The 10,984-nt window shown below is 44.3% G+C and overlaps 1 protein-coding gene across 1 annotated transcript; it reads left to right on the top strand.

Annotated features, from left to right (window-relative positions):
- Nucleotides 1-234: 234 nt before the first annotated feature.
- Nucleotides 235-9,503, top strand: abhd18 (abhydrolase domain containing 18). The gene is made up of 13 exons (XM_072693329.1): nucleotides 235-344; nucleotides 2,025-2,133; nucleotides 2,912-2,996; nucleotides 3,194-3,294; nucleotides 3,845-3,920; nucleotides 4,339-4,423; nucleotides 4,557-4,584; nucleotides 5,046-5,184; nucleotides 5,922-6,011; nucleotides 6,190-6,291; nucleotides 7,138-7,519; nucleotides 7,936-8,098; nucleotides 8,877-9,503. The coding sequence occupies exons 2-13, from the start codon at nucleotides 2,042-2,044 to the stop codon at nucleotides 8,929-8,931; spliced, it is 1,398 nt and encodes a 465-aa protein (XP_072549430.1). The 5' UTR covers nucleotides 235-344; nucleotides 2,025-2,041; the 3' UTR covers nucleotides 8,932-9,503.
- The last annotated feature ends 1,481 nt before the right edge of the window (nucleotides 9,504-10,984 follow it).

Consider the following 10,984-nt stretch of genomic DNA (forward strand, 5'->3'; position numbering starts at 1 on the left):
AGCCGGTGACCTCACTGATGCTCATGGAGGCCCCCCCTCTCTCACCTACAGGCCTTTTTTAAAGGATCTCCTGCCAAGTGTCCAGAAACCACAGCAGGGCACCTTCAGAGGTCATGTGGAGTTCACACCTCTGCAGGTAAGGCAGGTGGTTTTAATGTTGTGGCTGACAAATGATCATCGCCTCCTGCTGGAGGGTAGAGGAACTGCAGCCACCACAGAAGAAGGAAACAGGGCGCTGCACACGGCACCACCATTGAATGCTGGGACGGTGGAGCTGCGAGGCGGAATTCGCCCTTTGAGATGAGAACCAGCCGAAAGTGGTCCGATCTGCGCTTCAGGTGGAGGTACAGACCCTGCCTTTCCTTATACACCCCTCACCCCTCACCCTCACCCCCACCCTGCTTCAGCTCCGACTGCCCTGCAGCCAGGGGGTCAGCAAACACACAGGACTGACAGCTAGAGCTACAGACAGACAGACAGACAGACAGACAGACAGAACTGGGGTGTGAAAGGTCATTGGACAGCACTGGCTGTGGGAAATGGGCATTTTTAACTGGCTGTGGGGTCAGTCAGTGACCTGACTGTACTCGGGGGGTGTCGATGAGCCCACCCTCACCCTCACCCTCACCCTCACCCTTATCCTCACCCTTATCCTTACCTAAAAGTTAATGGCTGTAGTTTTTAAACAAAATGCTAAAGTAGTAAAGTTCAGATGTGTGTAATTCAGTGTTGTAACTTCTGAAATTATTATAACTAATATTAATATTATTATTATTATTATTATTATTAATAATAATAATAAACATGTTCCAGTTCTAGTTAGAACCTAAAATTGAGTATTGTTAAGTGTTATTATTAGTTTCTATTAAATTAATATAAACTATTAAAAATGTATTAATAATAATTCATTAAAAGCTTCAGTATGTGAACTTTCATGTGGACAGACAGACAGGGGTTAATTATGAAAGTCAAAGGTGACCTCTATAACTGACCCTGAGGTGCATTAATTAGAGTGGGCATATGGTGACGATGTCAGGATATGTATTTACATATATCTATATATATAGATATATACATGAGAACCTCTGTCTTTTTGAAAATATTTAAACATCTGGATGTTTGGATCATTGGATCTTCATGTGATCAACACACTGAGAGATGGAGGTGATCTTACTAAACTCCTCACACACCTGAAGAAACGTCTTTAATCATCGTTTATTCAATAGAATTAATAGAAATGTAATTTTTCTGATTTTATTTAAAGTTTTGCATTTAGCATTCGAGCACAAGAACCCAGATCAGCGGGGAAGCATAGAGGTGAAAAGGTCATGGTTTGGGGCTAATCTTCTGCAGTAGGGATCGTCAACAAAGAATCACTAGGAATCCCTTATTGTATCAGAGTGAGCCGGAGGGAAATGTGAGGGAATCTAAACGTCCCTCAGCTGAAAGATTTCTGCATGGAGGAGTGGGAAAACCTTCTCCCAGCTGATGGCAGAGACTGTAGATAACTGTACAGCGAAATGTGCCCTCCACATTTGACCCATTTGTGGTAGTAAACACACACACACACTAGTGAACTAGGGGCAGTGAGCAGCCAGCTCCAGCACCCAGGGAGCAGAGAGGGTGAAGAGCCTTGCTCAAGGGCCCAACAGTGGCAGCTTGCTGAGCCCGGGTATCGAACCCACGACCCGTCCAACTGAAGCTATTTCAGCTAAGGGGGGACAAATCAGCTGTCAGGGCATAGAAAGTAAATAATTTCTTATAATAAATGATTATATCATTTATAAAATTCTATTTGAACACATTTGCTCAGTTGTGAGTTTGGTTAGATGACCATCAGTAGATCTAGGCCTAGGGCTCCTTTCGGTCTGACTTTCAGTGATTTGTATCTTCAGTTGAACAGGTTCTACCAGACAGCTCTGCGTTTCTCAACCACTGCTCCAAGTGCGGCTTTCCTGAAGGACGTTCGCTGTTTAGCCTGTTTTGAAATCGCTTCTCTGACCAATAAACGCCCTTCTCTGCAGATGACCGGTCCTTGCCAATGGGTGTGAGCCGGCTTGATGTTCTTTACAGAAAGCTCCTCCTGACCAAACTCTTCATCCAAGGATGGGGAAAGCCAGAGGACCTGAAAAGGTATGGTGAAACCTAACCTATGACCTCAGAGTGGTCAGTTTGTCTTCTCTGCTACCACGAATGAATATACCGAGGCAGTTATACTAGGCAGTATATATATATATATATATATATATATATATATATATATATATATACACATATATAGTTGATCCTGGATTGAGAACCTGTTATTAGCACGAGGTGAAAACGACCACTTCACCTCAGACGGGGTCGTTGGTCAGCTTTGTGGCTGCTCTATAAATAGGGTGTGATCTGCAGTTTCTGGTTTCTCATTGGAACACATCCGCACTGCTCCAGTGTCTGTTCCTCTATTCCCGTAGCCCTGGAATATGCTGATGCTGGAGAGCAGCTCATCACCTCCAGGCTAACAGAGTCTGTTATACGCTTAGAATCCCGGGTCGAGCTGCTTGCCATCAGCAGCCGGAATCAGAGGGAGCACAGTTGGCCTTGCTCTCTCAGGGGTGATGGGGTCGATGGCATTTCCTCCTCCCCACATCACTCCTAGTGTGGTGTTGGTCAGCACGGGTGTCTGTTAGCTGCTGTACTAAAGCCGAGGATCAGCGGCAGCTGGAAAAGAGGCGGTGGCTGACTTTACATGTGCTAGTCCTCACCCTCCTAGTGTTGGGGGCATCCTAGTGATGGAAGGAGTTTACATAAATGGGGATTGGGTAATTGGGCTTCTATATTGGGTGTAAAATGGGTGTTTTGGGGGGGGGGGAGTAATTTAAGCTATGAGTCTGATTTTAGTCGTAGATATTTCTCTCCTCTTTCCCAGAATATTTGCGTTCCGAAAAATCATCGGAGATCGAGACAAGTGTAAACATTTGGTGCCTCGGGACTATCCAGTTTTTACTGATAAGGTAAAGCCAGCTTGTCTGAGTGGTTTCATGTTTCTGTGTGTTCAGTTGTGTTTTTTGGATGATGATGATGATGATGATGATGATTATGGTAATGATGATAAGCATAATTGTAATGTCCTTGGTATCAAAGTCATGTCTGGACAGTCTGTGGGTGTAGCTGCCTATAACTGAACGCATGCAAATTATTCCCATGGTAGGTGGAGGATCACTCCGACTGTAAAATCCACAGTGGTTATTTCCTATCTCCGCTGGAGCAGGTGGTCCCGGGCATTTTACCAGCAGAGTCTGTCAAAGCCAGGTACGCACACCAATATATCAATAATTATACCAATCAATAGGAGACATGACGCTAAGAGCCCGTCCACACGGATCCGGATATCTTTAGAGGCCTTTGTCTTTTAGAAAACGCTCTCCAAGGTGGAGATGTTTGAACCCCCTGTTTTCAGTTTTGTCGTATGGACAAAAAAAGATGCTGACATCCCAACGCATGCATGTTTCTGGCTAAATCTCAAATAAGTGCTCCTAAATTACTCCCAAATAATGTAAAATACCTCTTTACTCCCTATAAAGTCTTATGAAACTACAGCGTCTTCAGATTTCAGATTTCAACACATGAATAAATAAATGTGTGTGTGTGTGTGTGTGTATATATATATATATATATATATATATATATATATATAGTTTGTCATTTCAAGACTTGCATCGTACACTACACTACATCATTTGGGATTAAGTATTAAATTATATAAATATTTAAAATATATATCCTGATCTGTGTGAAAATGGTTTGGTGTAGCTTTAAGGATGTGTCAGTCAAAACTGTTGTAACTGAACTTTTCTCACAGGTTTCAGTTTATAGTACCCAAAAGATGGAGAAAGCACAGACCAGTCTGCATCCATCTGGCTGGAACTGGAGACCATGTGAGTGTACCTTCTTAGCTCTTAATGGACATTTGGAGCATTTCTATTGGCCCATTTATTATGAAAATTTTGATACAATATAAAGAACAACTGTATTTAAATCAGTGTCATATATCATGTCATATATATTAGTGTATTGGGAATGATGAGGTGGGCTGGTGATCAATCATCCAACATCCTGACCTCACCAATGAATGCTCTTGTCACTATATGTAATCAAACCCTCACAGCTATGCTGCTTCAAAATCTAGTAGAAAGCCTTCTTCCCTGGACAGTAGAGACAGTTACTCCAACAAAAGCAGGATTGACTCCTTTTTTAATACCCTTGATTTCAGAAGGAACAATGATTGAGCAGGTGTCCCAATACTTTTGCCCGTTCTTCTCATTCAAGCCTTTAGATACCTTTTGTATTTTCCAGTTTTTCTGGAGGAGGAGGACCCTTATGGCCAGACCCATGATCAAAGAGGCGGGAATGGCTTCCTTACTACTGGAAAACCCTTATTATATCCTTCAGATACGCAGATATATGTGTGTGTGTGTGTGTGTGTGTGTGTGTGTGTGTGTGTGTGTGTGTGTGTGCACAGTGGAATCTGAGAAGGGGTTTTCTAGTGATGCTTCCTTAACTCAGAATTCCACATGGATACCGAAAACCCAAAGACCAAGTGTGAGTGGTCAGACTCTTTCCATTTCAGTACATTTTAATATAATAAATATACAATTCAATATGATAAAGGGATCAATATACACTGATCAGCCATAACATTAAAACCAGCCTGAGGCTCCGAGGGGTCTATTGCGCTGCTGCTACTGCCTGGAGGTCACGAGTTCCGCTTTGCCATCAGCCGCCAGAGTCCAAGAGTGCACAATTGGCTGTGGGTAGATGGCTCTCTCTCTCCTCATTGCTCTTACTGACCACTGACCATACCTGAAACACCCCACAATACCTACCTGAGGATGCTCGGACTCTGACTGTTCGCTTGCTCAGATCACCTGTTTCAGTTCACTTCACAAGGCAGTGGTTCTAATGTTATGGCTGATTGGTGTAAGATATGAGGTTGTGTTGGGTATGGCATGGCCTGCTGCGGTATAATGAACCTGTTGTGTGTTGCTCCGTGTGTTCTGAAGGCGCTCCAGCCTGAAGAACGTCTCGGACCTCTTCGTGATGGGTGGAGCTCTTATTCTGGAGTCTGCAGTTCTGCTTCACTGGCTGGAGCGAGAGGGCTACTGGCCACTGGGCATGACCGGCATCTCTATGGGAGGCCATGTAGGTACCTCCTAGTGCTTGACGGCTGGTATAATGGTATTTACTGAACTTCGGGAGATCAGTGCTGTTGAAGAATTCTGCGGTACCGGTAATTGAGCAGTTTAATGCTCTCGCTGGGGTGGAAGATATGCTGCTTTTGACCATCAGGATGATCCTGGAGGCATGCAGAGTGCAGTTAACATGGTATCACCAGGCGGTTGGGGGGCGGGTGGGCTCCTCTTACTTACATCTTATTTTAAAACGGAAAAATGTCCAAATTCAACTGCTGAGCTCCCGACACAAGCGCTGACCATAAAACCTGGTGTCTGAGAGAGCGAAGCCGAGCGACTGGTGCTGGGAGGAACAGAAAGGAGAATTGAGAGACCGGTTCTGCTGGGTTTGGACTCCTAGCCGCTATCTAGGCTTAGATAAGTTAGCTGACGGGCCGTGTTCCAGCTGACTGAGGCTCAAATCCACCTGTTTAGAGGACAAAGCCTCATATCTGAGAGCACAGAGTCGAGGGAATGGTCCTCCCACTGTTTTAGGAACAGTTAGTAGACTGGCTCATCCAGGTTCGGCCTTGCTCTGCCTTTGGTGGGCTTTTTTTTCCCCACCTGTTTTCAGAGCGGGACATCACCAATCAGTAAGCCCCCACAGCGCCCCCACCCTGTGGCTTTCTTAAATGCACACGGGGGAATGAGCTTATTTGGCCATGGTAGACACCACCCAAGCTTACTTATCCTTGTTCCTCATTACAGATGGCATCTCTGGCCGTGACGAACTGGCCCAAGCCTATTCCTCTGATACCGTGTCTCTCCTGGACTACTGCTTCTAACGTTTTTACCACAGTAAGTTAGCCAAGCTGCTCTTGTATAATCCTGGTGTGCCTGTTATTTTCATGCCCACTGCACAAGCGCTTCACATGGCACTGCTTTGCTAAGAGGCTTTCTCTTGAGCCCTTAACTCTTTTACAGTTAACTGCTGCCGCTGCTGGAACGCCTGAACGCCCTCTCTTCTCTTTCTCAGGGAGTTTTAAGTAAAGCTGTAAACTGGAGACAGCTGGAGAAGCAGTACGCCACACACACCGTCTACGAGGAGGAGATTATCCACATGCTGGAGTATTGCGGGGTAAGTAGATTCTCCACCACCAAAGGATGCATTTATTGGGTAATTGAGTATTTAAAACGGACAAAAGTATTGGGACACCTGCTGATTCAATGTCTATTCAGAAATCAAGAGCGTTAGTGAGGTCAGGGTATTGAATGGTTGATCACCACCCCATCTCATCTCATCCTCAACTCCCCAACTCCTCCCTTTCAAAAGTACTGGATGGAGCACCATCCATCATTCCAGAGAACACTGAGGGGCTTTTTACCTCTCCAGCCCACGCCTGGCATTGTGACAATAGGTTCATCAAGAGTCCTATTCTATTGCTAGTACTTCTCTGCTGGGATCAAACAGGGCTGTGTGTGTGTGTGCATTTGCACATCCGTGTCAGCAATGGGTGCAACTTAAAGTAGCTGAATGCATTTTCTAAAGGGGCTGTCCACAAACATATGACATATAATAAAGTTTGTGACTTTGAATGGAGTGAACAATTTTTTATGGAGGGCTCACAGAAAGAAACAAACAGAGCTCTGCTCTGATTGGCTCACCGAACTGTATTGGTGGAATCTGATTGGCTCATATATTACATAACATATTATTATTATTATATTATTATTATTATATGATAGTTTTAACACTGTAACAAAAACCATGTGATTATTTTTGAGTCTTACTGGATAGTGTGTGATGTGCTAGTAGCAAGTTAAAGAGTCTGGAGGTGATGAGCTGCTCTCCAGTATCCACAACGCTATATTCTCCCAGAGGTTTATGTAAATGTTGGGGGCGGAGTCAGGAGTGTTACATAACAGTTTTTGGGTTTTAGAATTGGCTTAATTTTTTTTACAGTGATTTAATTGTTCCTTCCAGACGGACTCATTCCGGATGGGCCAGGACTTCGTGCGGAACTCCCCAGGCAGCTTTGAAAAACTCTCAGGCCTGGCCCTGTCCCAGGACCTGCTGGGTCTGAACACGGTTAAGGGCGAACAGGTGAGACTGCTCAGGCAGGCTAGGGGAGGAGGGCCGGGGGCAAGTGGACAAGGTCCGGACCCCGGCCTGCTGCTGGAGCAGAGGGAAGGAGACAGCCTGGACCGCATGCTGTCAGCCGTGAGCAGCAGCCGGCCGCACATGGACATGCTGCACGCCAAGAACATCAGTGCCGGAGCGGGTCAGCGCCACTCCCTGCAGAGGGAATCCCTCTGCTTCATGAAGGGGGTCATGGACGAATGCACACACATCGCCAACTTCTCAGGTAGGGTTTGGAGGATTAGATCGGCCATAACATTAAAACCACTGCCATCTAAAGTGAGGAACATTGGATTATTTGGTTCCAGCGTCTTTGATGTTCTAGACGACTGGGACAGAACATCTCCACAACATCGGGCGGGTCTTTTGGGGTGTTTCTGGTATGCAGGTCAGGACCGTCCAATGGGCGTCCAAGGCTCCCTGATGCTCATGGAAGTCCCACTTAACAACATCCAGAACTTCCAGATCTGCTGCTAACGTCTCTGAAGGTTTCCAGATACCACAGGAGACCTCAGTGCTGTTTGGGTGGCACAAGGGGGACCTCCACAGTATAAGGAGGTGGTTTTAATGTTATGGCTGTTCAGTCTATATTAGTGTTAGGTTCAACATAACAGTGCCCTTCTGCCCCTCTGTCCATCACAGTGCCAGTAGATCCCAGCCTGATCATCATCTTGCAGGCCAAGGAGGATGCGTATGTTCCTCGCACCGGCGTACGCAGCCTGCAGGAGATCTGGCCCGGCTGTGAGGTTCGCTACCTCAACGGAGGACACATTAGCGCCTACCTGTTCAAACAGGCCATCTTCAGGTCAGCAGGGGGTCAACACAACAACGTCCTCAGATACATCCTTTAGCTGATGCTCTTATCCCTAGAACTCTTATTGGTGGTGTGCTTTCCTGGCCAGCCAATCAGAACAGAGCTATTATTCGGCCTACAGTTGTTTAATCCCACCCATTCACACTGTCCTTCTAAAGAGAGGGCCATCCTGGACAGAGCTCATTTACATATATCAGTCTTACATGAATAATTAATACTTACTATGTAATTAGTGGTAGTTACTGAACACATAACAGTAGTTACTGAATGTAATTAGTAGTACTTAAAAATGAGTACATAATACATAATGCTAGTTACTGAGTATTGAGTAGTAGTAACTGAATAATTAGTAGTTATTGAGTATTTAGTTACTGAATTCAGTTAGTAAATAATTAGTAGTAGTTACAGAGTAATCAGTAGTAGTTACCCTATTAGTAGCTACTGAATACATCATAGCAATTACTGAGTAATGAGTAGTTACTGAATGTTACAGCTGAGTAATTAGTAGTAGCTACTAAATAGTTAAAGAATATAAGGTAGCAGTTGAAAAAATTAATTAGTAGCATTGGATTGGACATTGGATAATTAGTAATAGTTACTAAGTAATTAGTAACAGTCCCCTTAAAAAGCTGCAGTAACTGAATAACAGGTTCTGTTGTGTTGAATCAGATATAAATATAATTTCATTTATAATTTCATATAAATATTAATTTCATTTGTCTTCTAGGATTGCTGTTGTGTCCAATGTTGTGTAACGTTTCTCTTGCAGGAAAGCCATTTACGATGCCTTTGACCGGTTTGTTCTGAAGTATCCTATGTTATAGCCACGGATCTTCACCATCAGCGGGACAGCTGGCACGTTGGACGGGACGCTGGAGTGGAGAACGAAGAATGTACCGTAACGCAGCAGACTATAAAACTAGCCCTGTGGTGCTACTTAAGACTGACGGCGAGTGTAGTATTTACAAACAAACCAGATTATATCGTTTATAGAAATTTATCAATTGTGCTCTTATCAGTTCACACTGTTTAAAACGCCAACCGACGCCGGACCTCTGAGAACGTTGTCTGAATTCCCTCGCTGCCTTTTACAGAGTCTGTTAGGACTGAAACACATTTCATAGACGGTAATGAGCGAGGTTTCTCTACGTTTCCGAACATAATGTTTATGTGCATCCTCAGCCTTCTCACTCAACCATGTGCTTTCATGTACTGCAGGAACTGCACCACCAATCACTGCCAAACCTGAGGTAACTCATAATACTGACTCAAGTCATAGTGTATTAGTAGCAACTCAAATCAGTGTCATCCTTCCTAGATGTAAACACTCAGTCTGCATTATTACCCCTTCATGTCTCTGTTGCTCCACTTGAAAATAAAAAAGACTGACCTCACATTGACCTCAGCTGACGTTTGTTCTTCTTGTGAACGCTTTAGAATTCCCTGCATTTCTGCATGAATTTGACCCCAAGCTTCATTAGATTTCCCCCAAAAGCCCTAAAAGTAAATAAGGAGAACCAAACCAAACCAATGAGATCAAAAATAATGTTTATTTTTTGAGGGAAATGATCTGAAAGCAGAGTCGGCCCAAGGCATACTCGGATTACACGACCGCTTAGGCCCTTAACGCCACCAGGGGGCCCCCAAGAGCATCAAGATATCATGATAAAAAATACATATTTTAAAAATAATATTGAATAATAAAACGAAATAGTATTACTATTAGATAAAAGTGACTTTATATTAATATATTTTCATAGTTGGCACATAGATACTAGGTTAATCAATTCCTGCTGTTGGCTGCTTCCGCCACTGTTGGGCAAATGCAGATATTCAGATAATGGCCCGGGTGCTTCAGCTTATTGGAGCAATAAGCACAGTATCTCTCTCCCTATAAAATGATGAAGCATCTGGGGCTGAGGTGGTGGTGGTGGTGATATGGGGGGCCTCAAGTTAAAATCTTCTTAGGGCCCCATAAAGGCTTGCTCATGCCTGGTATTAAGTTTGGTGTCAGTGAAGTCCAGTCCAGGACGTCCAGGTTCCTCTCTCTAGGACTTGCATTTCCATCCTCTATAAAGACGTGGCCTGTTTCATTCCAAGGGTTATAGAATTGGGGGCAAAATAGGGGGCAAAGAATTCTGGAGAGAGCTGATCCGGTATAGGATGAAGAAGACTGAATCAAAGGAATCTGAAAGTTCTGCAGCAGTTTTAAAAGAAACGAAACCAGTTACATAAGCACACAAACGTCATACGTTCCCAGACCAGCTCAAACTGGTTACGCTGGTTAACCTTGTAGGGCAGCTTAGCTCTTGACCAGCATAAGGGACTGTTTGTGTTCAAGCTTGATGGTTTAGCACCGGTCTACCAGCATGACCAGTCTGACCAAGCTACCCAATCAGAATGACCAGGCCTGTTGACCAGCATGACCAGCTTGGCCCTGATGGTCATGCAGATAGACCTGTTAACCCATCATTATCAGCTACTTAAATTGACTCTGATGGTTTAGCTGGACTATCAGTAGGACCACCATGACCATGGTGGTTGATTAGCATGACCATCACAATCCTGCTGGTCAAGAAGCTTGGTCATACTGGTTAACTAGCTTGGTCTGATTGGTCATGCTGATGGTCCATGACTGAAATCACAAACATACACCATGCTGGTCAAGAGCTAAGCCATAACCAGCTGGCCTACCAGCTTTTCACCTGGAGAACCAGCTTTTTTAACCACCTTGACCATCTCAAACCAGCCGCCAGCATGTGTTATTATCCTCAGGGAGGAAAATAATAACAATAACAACAACAATAATAATAATAATAATAATGACCATGGTCACCCAGCCTACTGATCTGAGCGAAGCTACTTCGAAGTTGACCC

Source organism: Salminus brasiliensis, chromosome 12 (assembly GCF_030463535.1).
Source record: "Salminus brasiliensis chromosome 12, fSalBra1.hap2, whole genome shotgun sequence".
In the NCBI taxonomy this organism is placed as follows: domain Eukaryota; kingdom Metazoa; phylum Chordata; class Actinopteri; order Characiformes; family Bryconidae; genus Salminus; species Salminus brasiliensis.

What these genes read in the sequence shown, in the direction of transcription:
- abhd18 (XM_072693329.1), top strand. Translation starts at nt 2,042, where the DNA reads ATGGGTGTGAGCCGGCTTGATGTTCTTTACAGAAAGCTCCTCCTGACC. An exon ending in CGAAAACCCAAAGACCAAGT is followed by an intron (nt 4,585 to 5,045) that starts GTGAGTGGTCAG and finishes TGTGTTCTGAAG; the next exon opens with GCGCTCCAGCCTGAAGAACG. An exon ending in TTCAAACAGGCCATCTTCAG is followed by an intron (nt 8,099 to 8,876) that starts GTCAGCAGGGGG and finishes TTTCTCTTGCAG; the next exon opens with GAAAGCCATTTACGATGCCT.